At 33.1% G+C, this 18,715-nt stretch overlaps 1 protein-coding gene, 1 long non-coding RNA gene and 1 other non-coding gene across 5 annotated transcripts; all 3 read right to left on the bottom strand.

Annotated features, from left to right (window-relative positions):
- Positions 1 to 416: 416 nt before the first annotated feature.
- On the bottom strand, positions 417 to 1,290 carry LOC114411597. Its single transcript, XR_003666496.1, has 3 exons — positions 847 to 1,290; positions 605 to 749; positions 417 to 531 (listed from the first exon to the last, which is right to left on the bottom strand). It is a non-coding gene; the product is annotated as an uncharacterized LOC114411597 (long non-coding RNA).
- Positions 1,291 to 6,177: 4,887 nt separating this feature from the next.
- Positions 6,178 to 6,250, bottom strand: TRNAK-CUU. Its single transcript has one exon. It is a non-coding gene; the product is annotated as a tRNA-Lys (tRNA).
- Positions 6,251 to 12,260: 6,010 nt separating this feature from the next.
- On the bottom strand, positions 12,261 to 17,641 carry LOC114412256 (probable methyltransferase PMT14). Of its 3 annotated transcripts, none has more exons than XM_028376073.1 (7): positions 17,395 to 17,641; positions 15,968 to 16,639; positions 15,051 to 15,261; positions 14,577 to 14,859; positions 13,589 to 13,975; positions 13,049 to 13,126; positions 12,261 to 12,871 (listed from the first exon to the last, which is right to left on the bottom strand). In XM_028376073.1, the coding sequence occupies exons 2-7, from the start codon at positions 16,610 to 16,612 to the stop codon at positions 12,634 to 12,636; spliced, it is 1,842 nt and encodes a 613-aa protein (XP_028231874.1). In that variant the 5' UTR covers positions 16,613 to 16,639; positions 17,395 to 17,641; the 3' UTR covers positions 12,261 to 12,633. The 3 variants fall into 3 exon arrangements, with proteins under 3 accessions (XP_028231874.1, XP_028231875.1, XP_028231876.1); XM_028376074.1 differs by having other exon boundaries at positions 17,340 to 17,602; XM_028376075.1 differs by having other exon boundaries at positions 15,968 to 16,654; positions 17,395 to 17,602.
- Positions 17,642 to 18,715: the final 1,074 nt, after the last annotated feature.

Here is an 18,715-nt window from a genome sequence, read left to right as displayed (position 1 = left end):
GGGTCAGTCGAGTCAAGTATTGAACTCTTGATCTTGCAACATGGCTGCATGATATATGAATTGAGAGTAAAAAAAAATGGAATATATGGATACAGTCACAATAACTAAAATACACTTGACAAAAGACAACCTCAGTATCGAGAAGCATATCCATCACAACATTGATCAAGTCTGATTCATCTGAATATTTAAGAATAACAACATTCCTAAACCTTGGCTGTACCTTGACTTTGAATGCAAGGAAACAACCCAATAGCCTATCTAGTGCTTGAGGAGAGGCATTTAAATCAACATCACCATCCTTGCGGGAAAAAAAATCAATGAGTTAAAACAAACAATCAAAATGGATAGCAACCTAACAAATTTTGATTGTAAATTAAAAAACACTGCATGATAATACAATAACATACTTCTATTTTGAGCTCGTTGACTTCATCCGCCGATTGACCAATTAACTCTGCACATTCACGATCTTAGAGCAAAAATTTGGTCTGTTCGCCCTTGTGATTAAGCATCACTTCAACTCTATACCTGCCAATGTACATACCAGTATAAGAAAAAGTAGTTGATGAAGGCCATACCAATTAAGCAGTGAATCAATGACCTTAGTACAGGTTGATCGTTGTCTTTGCCACATGGACATGTGAATGGCACAGTTTCTATGTCAATTTTTTTGTGACATTGACCGCAAGCCGGATAGCACCATCTATGTCAAAACTGATCTAACCTCAATCCCTAAATCTAAAAGCCTATAAGAATAGAACAAATGCAAAACCCTAGCAAAGATTAGTTACATATTTAACAGTTTCAAATTACAAACACAAAAGTAACACATTGTCAAAATACCTCTCTCTGAATTCTTGGATTTCCAGCACAAGCTCGTTGATCATGAGTTTAGACGCCCTGAAAGAATTACTGACTGACGGCGGATATGATCCTGTAGATCAGACAAAAAAAAAACATTATTTAGTAATGAAAATTGAGAAATTTCACATTACACTAACCCTGGGCTTCCTTGATCCTGGCATGTGTCAAAAGAATAACGATGGACCTTTCATCTTCAACCTCATTCAAATAACACAAAAACTGTAAGCAGTAATTTTCCTAGAGTGTGCAGGATAGTACCTGTCCACTATCAGAACCAAACAACAATAAATGTATTAGTATATCAGTATCTAATCATCATCAAATACAAATAACAATTACTAGGGATGGGAATAGGCTAGGCTTCAAAAGGCCTGAGCCTAGCCTACGATGAATTTTTGAGGCCTGAGTCTGGCCTATAGCCTATCAAAGGCTTTTATTTTGGCTCGGCTTGATCTTTTTAAAAGCCTAGCCTAGCTTGATAGCCTTTTTAAAAGCCTTCTTCACATTAAATCTTTAATATTTCTTTGCTCTGGAGTAGGAACATAATAAGAAAGAAAGTTAAAGGAAACGTTAATAGGAATAGGAAAGCCAATAAAAATAATGAGGAATATAAAGGGGCACATGACACACACCTAAATTGTTATTAAAGTCTTGCTTGATTATAGGAATGAAAGTTATGGAGCAGTAATGTGTAATCAAAGTCTGCTAATTTTTTTTTAAAAATTAATTATACCCAAAAAATAATATAAGAATATATTGGTACCCAAAAAATAATATAAGTATATATACATATATATAGGCCGGCCTATCAGGCTTATAAGGTTTTTTAATAAGTCTAAGCCTGATTTATTTAATTTAATAAGCTTTTAAAAAAACATGAGCCTAACCTTTTAATTAAATAGGTCAGTTCAAGTCAGACTTTATGTAGGTTAAGTCGTAGGCCCCTGTAGGCCGGCCTGACCTATTCCCACCCCTAACAATTACACGCACTCAAAACTTAAATCCTAAAACATTGCCTCAAATCCTTTAATTTGAAAACAACCCTCGTATTTTTTTATGAGACATATCGGAATACCACTTCATCAACCACGCCAATAACGTATAAAGCAACCACAAGATAAACGCATGTTATTTGAAAAGCCATAAGTACCTCAATCAAAATCAATGCACAAATTGCAAATGATCTTACCAACCAAGAGTCCAGTTTCAAAATGACCAGCAATGACAGCGGAAAAATCAACAAATTTGAATTTCCTAAAAGGTAAGTGTTCCGTATCATATTGCCTAACAACAGTAACTCCAATAAAAGATAATTTATATTCATGATCACAAATTCTGAATTTCCCATCATTCTTCATAACTTTAAAGTTATGCATCACATAAGTCAAATTTTCTTTCAAATCAGTCTTCCAAGACTTTAGCTGATCTTGTTTGCAAACAACATGGATTTCATCTCCCTATAATATACAAAGTATATAAATACCTGATTGAATGGTCAATAATATAGTATATAATAATAAAAAAACGGGCAAAAACATAATCAGAATCAACAACCACCATTTCGGCTTGTTCAGACTTTTTAGGGATCCCAATGAACCAAAGATCAGTGATCCTTACAGAAAGCTTAAGAGTTTCCCTTGATCCATCTATCAACTTAATCTTATCAGGAACACGTGCCATAACTTTATATAAAATTGGTTGCTCGCAAATCTATATAAAATTGAATCCTCGTAAATCTATGATCTACACAATCGCAAACCTTGAACAACAACACCAAGAAAAACAGAACATTAGTTAAAAACCAAGCATATAGTCAAAGGGGAAAAAAATAAAATTACCACCTCAACCACAGGAAACCAAAGTTAACAACCTATGACAAAAAAAACAAAGAAGAAAACTCAGAAAACACACATAAGACCACAACAAACTGCATATGAATCAGTAAAAATAAACACCTGACCATGTGAGTAAACAAAGTTAACAAAAGAGGCGACAAACATATAAGAATGCATTAACACGAAACTTAACAAAGCATACAAAAAACAACCATCCTCAAGTTAAGGCTCAACTTCTCTCAGCCAAACCCAAACATGGGTACGAAAGTATAACTTTCATTTCTCGCACCCAAAACGAACAACCGAGCAAAGGAAAACTGTAAAATAAACGTAACTCATTAAAAAAAATGAAAGTTACAAAAACACCGAAAAAAGTTCTAAAATCAGGGGGATAAGGTAAGAGAGACATGCACAACATAAACATTACCTTTTCTTCTCACAGCCAAGCCCAACAACGGAGCAAAACCAAACTAGAAAACAAACTTCTCAACCAAAGAAAAGTTATAAAATCACAACCATGCACAACATAAAAGTTAGAAAACAAAGCACCAAAGTCAGAAAAACACGAAAAAAGAGTTCTAAAATCACCCGAAAAAGGTAACACATACAAACTGAAAACAAACCGAATGCAAAGACATTCAGCAAAAAAACATTACCTTTTTTCTCACAACCAAGCCGAGCAACGGAGCAAAATGAAATTGGAAAACAAAAAGAAAACTGAAAACAAACCGAAGGCAAAGACATTCAGCAAAAAAACATAACACAACCATGCTCAGTATACTAAAAAGCTCACACCTTGAAATCCAGAACCAAACAAAGAGAAAAGAAACAGTTTTGGTTTCCAACTCGAAAATGAAACAAACCAAAATGACACAACAACGACCAACGGGATTCCACAAAACACCCAAACCACGTGCCCAACCAAAGAGTGCAAGCTAGCTTAAGCATCATACACGATACAACAATTGTTTTTTAAGGAAAAAACAAACACATAAACCACACACGTGTTGCTGCTGAAGAAGAAACAAAAATGACAATAAAATGATCATAAACCCAACAAAAGGAACACATGACAATTTTCTAAGCACGGACACAATAATAATTTTCCTATACTTCTCTTTTATAATATAGAATATAAATATATTAAAGTATCAATATTTCAAGTAAATAACAAACTAAACTGAACACTTCTAAATTAACTTCTTTACCCACATCTATCCGGCAAATATGAGAACCTTTACTCATTTAAGACTATATTAGAGTGTACTTCGATGTAATGAATCTAACTCATTTCACATTTTACTATAGTTATATAATGCATTACTTCTAAATAATGACATCACCTTATAGAAATTTTTATCGTGAGTGATTTATATATTCATTAGTCACAAATTTTATACTGGTTGTCGACAACCTAATTAACACATTTTTTTTCTTCTTTATCCAAGCTTTGAAATCGACAGGAGTTACGAAGTTTTACGTACGATTTTAAGAAAAAATTGAAGTTATAGTTTTTGTTATTCTTTTATTATAAACCAAGCTAATTAATATACCTTTTAAGGAATTATATGATAAACAGAAGAAATGGCTGCATGGTTCAATTCTTTCTTTTTTTTAGGAAAGCTATGCATTAATCCTGAACATATTTTAATTGGACCAGAAACTTCTTGAATATAAAGAGTATTCTCCACCTGTCATGATAACCATTTTCAGATATATATGCTTCTATAAATTTTGGGGATTGTTGACAAGAACCATATATAGACTGAGGCACCACACAATATAAGAATTTTGCTAAAAGGACTGTAGTTGGTGGGGGCGAGGGCATCCCTTAGGAAGGACCATTGAAACGATGAGTGTTGTTATTATTAGATAATTATTTGGATGTGAAGAGAATATGTTTATTGGTATGCATGATGTAATGTGTCCAACTCCCTCGTGGGCCTAGCGTAATTAATACAACCAATTTGTGGTGAGTATCTTACCATGCATACTTGAGTACCAAACATTACATTTAAGTCAGACCATGTGGGAAGAAGATAAAAGTGAAAAGAGTTGTCGATCGAAGACTATGTTTTATATAATTATATCAGGTGAAAGAGTTGTCGATCGTTGTTGTATTTAAAAATGAAAAAAATATTTTATTGATCGGGAAATACAATAAAATTAAGTAAAATTGTTCCAGTAACTATAAAATCTCATATAATTTAAGACTTGAGGTTGTAATTTATTTACAAAGATCTTTTTTTTACATAGATTTTTTTTTAAACGTCTTTTATAAGAATAAAATTGCGATGATCTATCAAGCACCTAAGCGAACAATATCTCAGATATAGAAACCTTAATGATGCTTGTGATGTGATTTGGTTCGATTTATATACAAAAAGTCATACAAACCAAACATAAGATAAAGATACTTAAATATAACATCAAATCCAATCCAAACCAACAAAACTAATCCTTTGCTGTCTGATTCAGTTTTGTGATTTTTTAATTTTTAACTATTATCGTAATTTAAACCTGTCAACTAAACTTACATAATTATCATATAATTTTAAAAATAAATTTTATTTTTATTAAATTTTGTTTAACATATTTTGATTAAAAATTATTATCTTCACTTTTATTTAACATTAATATAAAATAATATTACCAATTATTATTATAATATAATAGTAATTTATATATCACTTAATATTTAATATTATTTTTTAACAATCTTAGTACATCATTGTTAATATATGAAAGTAAAATATACATCTTAATTAAAAAAAATGAAAAATAAAAAATTATTTAATACTTATTGTAAATTGTCGTAATAAAAATTAATATAATTATATTATACAATCTGTTTTGATTTGATTTTTTATAATAAGATGCGAAAATCAAACAATACCGCACAAAATGTGGTTTTTTAGATTTTTGGTTTTTTTAATTATTTTTAATCGATTTGACAATTTAATCACTGTACAACTATGTAGTTGAACGCATGAACTGCAAAATCTGCGCCTCTTTAATTTCCAGCGACGCACTCTTAACTAGTAATTCTCCTACCATGCATATTTGTTTCTTCAACTGGGTTGTTGATTTGCACGACCTCTTCCATCTTCCGTTGTCACAAGAATGCTCACAATGATGCAAGAGGCAATACACATTTTAAGTTAAATAATAAATACAAACTTATTGCTAATATAGTTTCTTAATTATTTTTTTTCAAATTCTATTTTTTTATGAAGCTTATGTGAACGAATTAACATGTTTTAAAAGTATTTTTTTGAGGAAAAAGCTAAAACAAATCAATGCACTCTCATTTTTCTAATAATATTAAGCAAAGGCAAACTCAATCATGATTCCTTGCCCCAAAATTGAAGAGAGAAAAAAATAATGTTGTTAAATAAGATGCAAGGAAGACAAGTAGAAAACAATAAAATTTCAAAATTAATAAACTTGAAATTAATAAAAAAAAAAATCAAAACGCCCACCGTGGGGCTCGAACCCACGACCACAAGGTTAAGAGCCTTGCGCTCTACCAACTGAGCTAGACGGGCTTATGACTTTCATTACTATATCAAAGTAAAAAAATGTATAATCCGAAGAATCCCATTTATATCAATGTTGAACATTTCCTTTTTTTTCTTCTTCTTAAAATCCTATTTGTAGTTGATTTCCACTCTTGGGTGGGTTACTTCGCGAACTTTAATTGTTGATATAATTTCGAGTAGAAGATATTTGTAACTGAAAAAATGTTACATTTGGTTTGACTTGAATTAATTAGATGCATCTAAGATTCAAATTAATTAGGTGTTTAATATAATATTCAGATATCATTATTATGATTTAAATATGTTTTTAGTTTTTAAGTTTGAGTAATTATTTTTTTAGTCCTTCAATAAAATTTATTTTTTATTAATTTATTAATTTTTTTAAAAATTACTTTTAGTCTTTCTCATTCTTTACATTCTTTACATTAATGATGTTATTATTTGTGATGATTTATTATTGTCAATTTTTTTAAATTTATTTATTTTTAAATGATTTATGACAATTTAAAACAATCAAAATATATATAAAAAAATTACGATAATTTTACATCTATTTTTTTTTATTTTTCTTCTTTAAAACCAAAAAAATATATAAAAAAACAACTATCAAACCACATGAGTCAAATATTTCGGTGGTTTAAAATCATCAGAAATAATTTTTCAAAAAAAAGAAGTTTAAACATAAATTTTTATAGTTAAAAACCATTACAAATTATAAAATCATAAACAAATTGAACAAAGAAAGACTAAAAATAACTTTTTCAAAAATTTGAGTACTAATAAAAATAAATTATTTTTTAATGAAAAAAATAATTATCCAAATTTGAAGGATTAAAAATATCGTTAAGCCTAATAATAATAATAAGACTTAAGTATAATTTTGGTCTCTCTACTTTGCTAACCTCCAATTTCGGTTCCTTCATTTTAAAATAGAGACATTTGATTTTCTTATTTTAAATTTTTTAATTTTAGTCAAATTTTCAATCTTGCTTGTGTTTTATTTCTTTTATTTTGATCCAGTTGAATCCTACCTTAACATATTCATTTAAGGTACCATGTGAGTGAAAAACCTTGTCGGGTGCTTAAGAGTACATGACAAGACAGACCAAACATTGGTAAATCAGGTCACTCTCACTAGGTAAAATTATTGGAAGACCAGTCAGGGACACACTGTTTTGTGAGAATGCTCCAATCATGTGGGATCAGCATAAGCTTAAAGGAGTACTTAAATCAAGTGTATTTACCCCCAAGGCCTAGACTCCGAAGAGTTCGCTAGGGTCTCTTCCTCCTGATTCAGGTCTAATCCATAAAACATTTTAGCATACAGACTCTATCTATGAACTGTACACAACACACGACTCCTCAATTGTAGAAGCAAGCTTCATGATGATGAATCAAGTTGATTCAAGTAGTTTTGATGATGAAAAAGATGATGACAAAAAGCCCAAAGAATGATTTCAAGATTGAGTCAACAAGTTCAAGATCAAGTTTAATTTCAAGCTTCATGAGAAGAAATCAAGAAGATTCAAGAATCAAGAGAAGTTTGATTTCAAGATTCAATAAAGGATGAATTCAAGATTCAAAGAGAAGAAAGCAAGAAGACTTCACAAGGGAAGTATTGAAAAGATTTTTCAAAAAACAAACATAGCACAATTTTGTTTTTCAAAAGAGTTTTTCTCAAATTTTCTAAGTTATCAGAATTTTTACTCTCTGGTAATCGATTACTAGTTTCCTATAATCGATTACCAGTGGCAAAGTTTGATTTCAAAAAGTTTTTAACTGGATTTGCAACGTTCCAATTGATTTCAAAATGGTGTAATCGATTACAAAATATTGGTAATCGATTACCAGTGTATCTGAACGTTGAAATTCAAAATCAATTGTGAAGAGTCATATCCTTTCATAAAAAGCTTTGTGTAATCGATTACATGGTTTTGGTAATCGATTACCAGTGACAAGTTTTGAATAAAAATCAAAAGATGTAACTCTTCCAATGGTTTTTAGTTTTTCTCAAGGTCATAACTCTTCCAATGATTTTTTTTTACCAGACTTGGAGAGTCTATAAAAGCCAGACCTTGACTTGCATTTAAAATAACTTTTCCAATTTACTTTTGAATATCTTCTTCTTCCTTTGCCAAAAGCTTTCAAAGTTTTATGGTTTCCAAACCTTGTTCTTTCTCAGAAAACAAAAGTGTGTTATTCATCCTTTTCTTTTTCTTCTCCCTTTGCCAAAAAGAATTCGCCAAGGACTAACCGCCTGAATTCTTTTTGTGTCTCTCTTCTCCCTTTTCCTAAAGAACGGAGGACTAATCGCCTGAATTCTTTTGTGTTTCCCTTCTCCATTTTCTAAGAATTCAAAACGACACAGTCTGAGAATTCTTTTGATTCTTCTCTTTCCCTTAAACAAAAGATTTCAAAGGACTAACCGCCTGAGATATCTTTTTGTTTTCCCTTCACAAAGTTTCAAAGGACTAACCGCCTGAGAACTTTGTCTTAACACATTGGAGGGTACATCCTTTGTGGTACGAGTAGAGGGTACATCTACTTGGATTGTTGTAACTGAGAACAAGAGAGGGTACATCTCATGTGGATCAGTTCAAGTGGAGGGTACATCCACTTGGTTGTTCAAAGAGAACAAGGGAGGGTACATCCCTTGTAGATCTTTGCTTGTAAAGGATTTTACAAGGTTGAAAAGAAATCTCAAGGATCGCAGGTCGCTTGGGGACTGAATGTAGACATAGGTTGTTGCCGAACCAATATAAAATTCTTATGTTTGTCTTCTTCTTCCCTACACTCTTTAATTTTCACTGTGCACTTTAATTATCGCTTTTACTTTTGGTTAAGTTTCTATTTTTGTTCTTTACTTTCTTAACATTATAGTAAAAGCCTAATTGAATTTAGTAACATTAAGAAGGATAAATTTTTAATTAATAAAGGTTCATTAATAATTAATTCAACCCCCCCTTCTTAATTATTCCGAGGCCACTTGATCCAACATCAATTGTTTTCAAAATAATTTTATCTTGTCGTGCTTGTGATTAAACTCGTCGGGTCCCCACAATGGTTCCCATTACAATACTCGTTGCGCATTAACTCGACACCCTTAAAGAATCTTATAATCATGTGATTGTACGATTCATAGCTCAAAACTCAATGCACATATGTATTACAAATCAATACATACTCAATTTATCACATACACTCGGTCTCAATCACGATGATATAATCCCAAAGTAACATGTTATCACACCTCATGAATCATATACACTTTATCTATGAACTATGCAATACACACAACTACTTAATTATTTTCAAAATCATTTTAACTCCTCGTGTCTCAAAGTGATACAACTCACCGGGTTCCCATGGTGGATCCCATCACAATACTCGTCGGGCAAAAACTCGTCGCCCTTAAAGGATCTTACAATTGTGTGATTGCACAGTTCATAGCTCACAACTTAATACATACAACATCTCAATACACATGTATCTCACCATTCATCACAGGTTCAATTTGTCACTTACTCACAATTTGAATCACCATTTCATAATCTTAATGTAACAATTTATACAAAAATATTTCTCACAACATGGGGAGTAAATCCACTCAAACAATTTCACACAATTATATTAAAATTAATGAATCAAAATCATAGGTCAAAAACACGAAAACACCTAGAACATTCAATTTTATCAACCAATTCACATTAGGACATCAATTGGTCAGTCAAACACAATAATATCGTATTTATAATCGTAAGAAAAATTATAATTCAATAAACATCCCAAAATAAACCCCAATTTACTTCTAAGGATCCCTACACATGTTCATTCTAACCCCAATTGCGATAAACTCATTCCTTACCTCTAAGCGGACTCACGTGTGTATTCCAATAGCGATAACGACATCTCTAGAGTTTTCTAAGATTCCTCAAACTTTTCCTCTGGTTGTTCTATTAGAATTTTCAAGCGTTAGAGCGAAGGAGAAGAGATTGAAGCTTTCATTTTACTGTCTCCGTGTGAGAGAAGTTTCTATCTCTATGGACATTATTTCACAAATTCCAACGGTGAAGGTGTGCGAACATGAATTTTGAACCTGGTGTTTAAATTTCACAACAATCCAATGGTTAACAAGTCCAAAATTGTAATTTTACTAGAACAAAATTGAGTATATGCGGTAAAAAGAAAACTACGATGTGAAGGACATTTCTCTTACATCAGACATTTTTTTGCAAATCCCAACCGTGAGAATGTAAGAAAATCTGCTGTTTAAATTTCACGATAATCCAACAATTGAAGAGTCCGGGATCGTCGTTTTACTGAGACAAGTTTGGGTGTATGCGAGAAAAAGAGAGAATTTTGGAAGAGAAATAAGGAAAAATAAAATTGAGAGGAAGAAAAAGCATATAGACTTAGCGTCACTATGAAAACATATCTCTATTTATAGATAGGGTACTCCTAGCATATTATTTATTGTATTTTTTTTTTATTTTATTAACATTAGCCCATGAACAATTAGTATGTAGAAAATACACCTAAGAAAGAGAGGTTGCTAGAATATATTTGAGAATCAAAGAGGTGATATGTTAAGTAGTCCATGAACATTAGCAATGTGTTTGTCCTTAGAAGGATCGTATTGGGGGTCGAACGTTGACGAGTAAATCACACTACGTTACATTATTGGGTCATGTTGTGACTCAAACATTGAGAGAAATGAGAAATTATTAGATGATTTAAGATCATCATATTATTTATGATCTCAACCAATAATTTCTCAATGAAAAAAATTATTAAATGATCCAAATCATCTTATCCTCTGTGGTTCCAACTAATAATCACATGACACATGAATATTACTTGTTGGAACCATGAATGACATGATTTTATTTTATTTTTTGAAATGCAAAGAAGTGTATTATACCTGGTACCAGAAGTACCACAACGTTTGAATTACAGAATATTACCCCTGGTTACTAAGTAATAATTACATGCAGATAACAATAAATACTCAATAACCCGGGTCCAATCCCACCAAAACATAGGGACATGCTAGGTGCACCCAGCAACATTGCTGGTGCATCCAACAATTAGGTGAATGGGCAAAATTACCCTTGTGCCAAAGTTTAAAAATAAAACTAATTTAAAAAAAAATAATTTCTTCTTCCGGAAGAAGGTTCTTCTGGATGAACAATTTGTTCTACCGGAAGAACCTTCTTTCGGTACCGGAAGAAGTTCTTCCGGTAGCTTCTCCAGAAGAAGGTTCTTCTGGAAGAACAAATTGTTCTACTGTAAGAAGTTCTTTCGGTAGCTTCTCCGAAAGAATGTTCTTCCGGATGAACAAATTGTTCTACTGGAAGAATCTTCTTCCGATAGCTTTTTCAGAAGAAGGTTCTTCCGATAGAACAACCGGAAAAACTTTCTTCCGAAAGAAGAAATCATTTTTTTTAATATAAGGACAATTTTGCCCATTCTCCTAATTGCTGGGTGCACCAACAATGTTGCTGGGTGCACCTAGCATGTCCCCAAACCATATACCAAAACTATACCCCAAAAAATATAAACAAGCCCAACAAATGATCTGATAATTCAATTATCCAGGATCATCTAATAATTTCTTGATGATGAGTATCACACTATGATATTTCAATTATCCGCAAGAAACACACCTGTGTGATAGGAGTACTAAATTACTTCAACACCAGGTTGTTAGTGTAGATGTTAGTTATGTGACTTATGTCTGTGGCCTAGTTTATTTTGTTCCTAGTTGATGCTTTCGTAGTGGAATCAATGTTTACATATACAGTATCTGCTTGTACGTGTTAGTTGGTTGTTTAATTTGACTCCCTTGACACGCCCCCACCCCCAAATGAAAAAAATAGCTAAATAATTCAAAGCATATCCGGAATAATCGATGACTTTTGGAATTTGTGTTTAGGTGAATATGTTAGTATCCTTTCTTGTCATGAACACATCAAAATAAACCCCAATGTAGCAGTTTCAAATGAACACAAACAAATATATACTGAATAATGATGAGAATAAATAAAATTGCAATATTTCAATATTCTAACATCAAATATTCATATCTGGGCATCAACACAACAACTTGGGCTTAAATTATTCAGACAGCTAAACTTGCTGGTCCATATCCTCCAAAATTAATTTAAGACTACTTAGAACCTATTTTATCTACAGTTCTACACTTGGTGTAAGGCAGACGTAGAATAAACTCGAATAACCATACCAATCTTTGCTTTTGCTTTGCTCTACAATCTTTTTTCTCTTCTCATTATTCATATTTTTCCCCATTCCTTCTTTGGGTTGGATTTAGAAACCTTGGATGTTACTGCAGGCTGAAGTACAAGATTCACACCCGAACAATAGTGGTTTTATTCCTCATTGGATGTTTTGTTTTTGCTGGTGCCAACCCAATACACTTTGAGAGCAACCAATATCTTCTCAGGCACAAGAGGGCCATCCTCATGATCCACCAGTTTGGCATCCCATCTCATGCCCCCAACAATTTTCTTAACCTGGTTAAGAACATCAACTTCATCCCGGATGATGATTGCTCCTTCAGGCCTTAGGATGCGATCCATCTCTAGAAGGATGTCTTCTAGGTTGCACCTGTCGATCAAATCAGCAAGATTTTCATCAAAGGTCCATTTGTATGATAAAAGTTGATGGAAGATGATGAAAAGCCTCTATGACAGTTGATAACATTCAACTTTTATGTCTTGACACTAGAGTGAGTAGAATCCACAAAATGACTAGTGGCATATGGAAGAAGAGGAAGAAACTTACTTGTCCTGGTATATGCTGAATAAACCATTAGCATGAATAAGATCATATGTCCTTGGGTATGTGGAAAAGCCTTCACACCTGAAGAAAGAAAAATAATGTCATTGCAATTTCATAGTACATAATTTCCTTCCACCAATAGGCATAAAGGGAATAATTGCCTGTTGAATTATTTTTATTGGTGGAGGAAATAATGAGCAGTATTGAATCGCTCATCCATGATGGCTTGCTTAATTTAAGTCCTCCATCAGAAATAGTGAAATACAACAATTATTGAATGGCGAGTAACCAGAAGCAGCAACAGCAAACAATTCCAATATATCTTTGAGTAGGTTCCGAATTAGGGAGGAAAAAAGGCTGTCTAAACAAATACAAAGATGCCCATTTTGTATTACAGTTATCATAAATGAAAGATCAAACAACAATTAACATGCATCTCAACTTAATGAATCATTCTTTTGAGTATATGAAGCTCATTTGCAAGGAAAATTTTCATGAAATTAGAAGACTCCTACAAAGTTCAACAGAGTTTTAGAAACTTACCAGTCATGATAAATGCCGATCAGACCTCTCTCATAGACAACACCCAAAGTGTTCTCAGCAATTGACGGCACAACATTCATCACCCAAGACTTTTGTGATTCAAGTGCAGCTGCAAATCCTCCAAGGCCTGCATTCATGTCCATCACATTCCGATATCTAGTAGTGCCAATCAATTTATTCATTCTTTTGTAAGCGTTAACATGCTTTTTCCATAATTTGTTGTCCTCTTGATAAGATTCAGCTGTAACCCCTGGAATAGCTCCCTGGGCTATTCGAGGAGGGACTGCAAAAAGTCTAGCAGGAAACTTCTGTAACTCTCCTCCGGCAACTTCATTTTTGCTGGTTACCTCAGGTAAAGGGGTTTTACAGACCTCCATTTTTTGGTACCTATAGAAAGGATCATTAAAACAAGAAAAAAATTCAACACAAACAAGAACATAATACAGATATAGGGAAAATTGAAAGCATAGAGAATGAATCCTACATAATAATGATATCATACATTAGTATTGATATTTGAATGACAAAACCAATCCCTTATCAAGATTCAAGCATATACCACAGCACATAATACCCACACTCTTCGCAGATAAAGTAGAAAATTAATTTTCTCCCTTTTCCTTCCAAGTTTCATAAGTTATTTACGAAAACAAAATGAATATTTTAGACATTACTCAACTGTTTATTGATGTCTCCTGTTGTGAGAATATCCAATGTACTAAAGTTAACTAAAGAAGTTGAATTGTCATATTATCATTTTCCTTGTATTATTATTTTATGCCCCACCATGTAGGTCATGCTCTCGACTAAGTCTAGCTCACCTGCAAAATTGCTAAATTTTTTAGCATGGCATGAAGTTATCCACGAGCACATAATTGTCCAAAAAATGTGAATAACAAATAAAATCAACCAGAGGAACAAGATATGAAATCTTCAATTTTGTGTAACTATTCATTATTAAAATCTCTTCAACTATGATAGGACTTACCACACATCATCAGCATTATCTAAACCACAAACATTGGGAGACTTTCTTTTGCAGGATTTAGCATTTATTTTCTTTCTCCAAATAGCAATATCACCCTTTTCATACTTCTTTTCCCAACAAAGACTTTCAGCTAACTCCTCAAGTTTTGTTTGTTCTGCCTTCAGATCTTCCTTGGATCGCTTCCATGTTTGGTAGTATGTTTTCCAATTAATTGGGGGGCCAGACAAAATCCAGTATCCACCAGGCCTTAAGACTCGGTCAACTTCCATTAGATACATGCCCTCTGCATTCAATAATGGGGTGGACATTCATTAAATTTGACAAGCAATTGCATTGACACAGTGGACAAAAGGATGCCAAATTTACAAACATATGCATTATTTTGTTTGGAAGTTCAGATGTATCATCAGAAGAAAAAGGATAATAACAAAGTATTCTTGGTCAATCATATTGACTGTCCAATTTAGCACTAACCATTTGAGGTCCATGGTATTAGACATCGAGAACACTGGGCCATATCGAAGGCTCTTGATGGGTATGGAAGGTGGATGGTGCCAAGGACACCAATAACAGCAGGCACCCCTCGTTCTAGAGCAAACTGAACTTGTGCTTCATGGTTGTCCTTTGGAGCGAAGGACATAGCCAGCACATTTCTCTTTAGCAAGTAGGCTCCCCAGCTTGCAACCTGTATAATTTTTCATTTTTAGATTGATAAAGCAATCACAAACAATTAATAGATACCTATTGAAACAAGTAACCTGTGCCAACAAGCATAACAAAAAACAAAATGGCAATTGATTCTTAGTATACTCAAATTATATACATGAAAATTGAGAAATTTGGAATGCAATAAACAAAAGAACATTATATAAGTAGATGATCAACATGAGATTCCCATGCAGTAGCCATCACAAGTAATTCTTAAATTTCTTTCTGCTCAATTGTATCTCAGGGAAGCTATAAATATTGCAGAGGAAAAGACTTCAAAAGAACATTGACACAAGAATTGTGAATTGAAAATGCACACTTTTAACAGGAAAAAATAAAGTGACCCTTTAGCTAAGCATAGTGAATCCAATCTGAAATCCCTGAATTGAAAATACACACTTTTAACAGGAAAAAATAAAGAGATCCTTTAGCTAAGCATTGTGAATCCAATCTGAAATTCCTTAGTGGTATAAGATGCAGGGAAAATAAAAGAAACTGAGTTATAAAACTTGATTAGGCATCCAAGATAAGTAAGAATGTAAGCATCCATCAATTGAATTATACAGCTTTCTTATCTTAATCCATATTAGACTATTAGAGGAGGCTTTTCCATTTATTACATATCCTTAAACTAAAGAAAACAAGCATACTATCAGAAGAATAACTTAATCGTTAAGACTTACCCCACAACCAGTGTCCAGTGCTGTTCTGACAGAACCATCAGCAATTGGAATAACTGACGCAAGTTCATCAATATATGCATCTGCTCCGTGAGGGAACATGGTCCCTCCACCTGGAAATTTAAACACATTTCCCTGGAATTGCACCCAGTTTTGAACAGCCTTCTCCACTGTCAGGCTCTTGTAAGGAACATTAGCATAGTAGGCATAATCACGGCTTTTAGGCCACGGAAAAGGAGTTGTGTACCCTTCGGGGGCTGGAATGAGGCAGCGCAATTTCTCCTTTTCAGCGGGACAATGCCTTTCTCTATAGATCATATTCTCTCTGGGAAATGTCATTGCTCGGTCTTGCTCTTGGCAAGGTGTATAATCAGTATATTTCACATCACACGGCTTGAACTCTTTAGCTTTTGGCTCAGCAGGTTCGACAATTTCTACATCATTGTGATGAGATTCAAAACTCAAATTGGGTAAAACAGTGCAGTCAGTCATCAGGTTATTAACTTTCAATGCAAGGTTATCTCCCTTCCCAGATCCACTTCTTTGCCATGCTCCCAAAAGATAAAAGAAACAGCAAAGACCAAGCACAGCAAATATTGACAGCGGCCTTCGTGCTCTATGGCCCGAAGCATTAGTTTTAGAACCCATTTTTTGGATGCCAGTACCCTCTCAAACCTATAGCAGTGTACACTGAAATTAATGAGCCTCAAAACCAAGCAAACCATCAAAATAGATCTAATAATTATCTAAGCACAAAGAATTTATATGTTAACAAAAAAGGTACTAGAACTGATTTAGAATCTATAAGGTAGTTTGGGGGCACAATTTCTAGCAGAAGAAGACCTTATAATAAACGAGCTTAACTCTCTTTCAACTATAGTTTCATCCGAACTTTGTTTTATTTTCTTCTAGCACACATGCAAGCGGATCTAACACTAACATGTGATTGATAATGATTTTACACGAAGAAAAAGACTAACTTTAAAAACAGAGTTTTTGGTGTCACTATTGTCTGATCTTCATAGAATCTAATACCCACTTTCAAACAATCTCATTTGTATAATTGTATTGCATGTCACATCACTCCCCCAATCTCAACTGTTAAGCTGGATCGGCTGAAGATCTAAAATTACATCCACCAAAATCAAAGCTCATAAAAATTGAAACTTTTCAGTGCAAATGTGAACAAATCAAGCTGAAAGGTTGCAAACTAAATCCAACTACTTTAGCAATGATAATAACAGTAACACAACCAAATAAATTCTATATGTAGGAAAATTCAAAAAAAGAAAGCAACATCAGCATGAAAATATCACTTGAGAAATGACCCAGAAAGAAAAATTTGCTAAAAAATTCATTTGTTCTCCTCTTCAACCTTGTAGATCCAAATCACACAAAAAAGAGACAGCACTAGCAGCAAGATGAGTTACCTCGGGGAGAGTGTGTGTGTGTGTGTGAGAGAGAGAGAGAGAGAGAGAGTTAGCACTACACTACTATTTGTATGTGTTTTTCAGTGGAACAAAGTTGGAAAGTGACTAGTAGTAACGGGAAGGGGAACAGAAGATGACTTTGGACAGTTGGACTACATTTTTAGCTATTGATCCTTTATTAGAGTTTATTGCCGACAGGGGTAAGCGTAAGGTAAACCCATTCATTACTTGGTTTATAACTTCCTCCACTCGTTAGGAGAGTCATGACACACGGCATCAAATACATCCACATTCACTAGTTAACAGGCATCTATCTGGCTTGCAATGATGCCCATAGAATTCCAATGCTGATGAAACTTTACCTAACCAATTCACTAATTCACCATATCTTATCAATTTACCCTTTTTGCATAGGGATTTTAATTTAGTATGTAAGTTTTGTTTTTTAACGAGAAGAAGTATGTTTGGTATCAAAATGTAATGTTATGCTATTCAGGATTCATATACTATTTTTTTTATTCAACAAATTACACTCATTCTTTCTTAATTTAGAATTTATTACACGTGTATCTCCTCCTTATTTTATTCTTATGCAAAATTACCCTAACTTTTGTGATGTTATTCTGTTAACGAAACACATCAATGTGATAAACATTCAATTTTTTTTATTAAAATTTCTGGACGCTTATGCCCCCGTCTTCCTCTCAACACCTATTACAAGAACACCAAAGTTCAAAATATATCTCAAATTCAAATTCAACAACACCAAATCAATTTCAATATATTGTGGTTGAACTGATTTACACAGGTGAAGTATTCTAATTAATCATTTTTTGTCATTGGGGTTTAATTTTCTATAAAGGCTAACCACCATCCGATGAGAGTGCTTTAATAATCTTTCATCCTTTCAAGATTAATCTCCTTGACCATCCCAACTATACATTAAAATCTAAATTTTTGCTTCATTTACATGTAGACGCTGATTGCAAATGTCTCCACCTATTTGAAAAGCACAAAGCAGAAACGTGAATTACTAAAAAGCTTTTAGTTGATTAGGATTAGATCAGATTTTATTCTTTTATAAGGAAAGAAGCAAAGAAGGTGGTGGACCGAAGGGTTATTTTGTCATTCATCTTAAAATGTCAACCGTTAGTTGACGCCGTTACCTTAGGGGAGGCAGAGGAATACAAAAGTAAAGAAGGAATGTACATTATTTTTCTTTTTCTTTAATAGAACGCATATATTGTACACGAAAAGTAATACTCTTCAAGGCAGATATATGATTATTACGAGCCATAATTTTTTTTATATGAGTATTCCA

Source organism: Glycine soja, chromosome 5 (genome assembly GCF_004193775.1).
Source record: "Glycine soja cultivar W05 chromosome 5, ASM419377v2, whole genome shotgun sequence".
NCBI lineage: Eukaryota > Viridiplantae > Streptophyta > Magnoliopsida > Fabales > Fabaceae > Glycine > Glycine soja.
The sequence above is the reverse complement of the archived record's forward strand: the minus strand, read 5'-3'. Positions and strand labels throughout refer to the sequence as shown.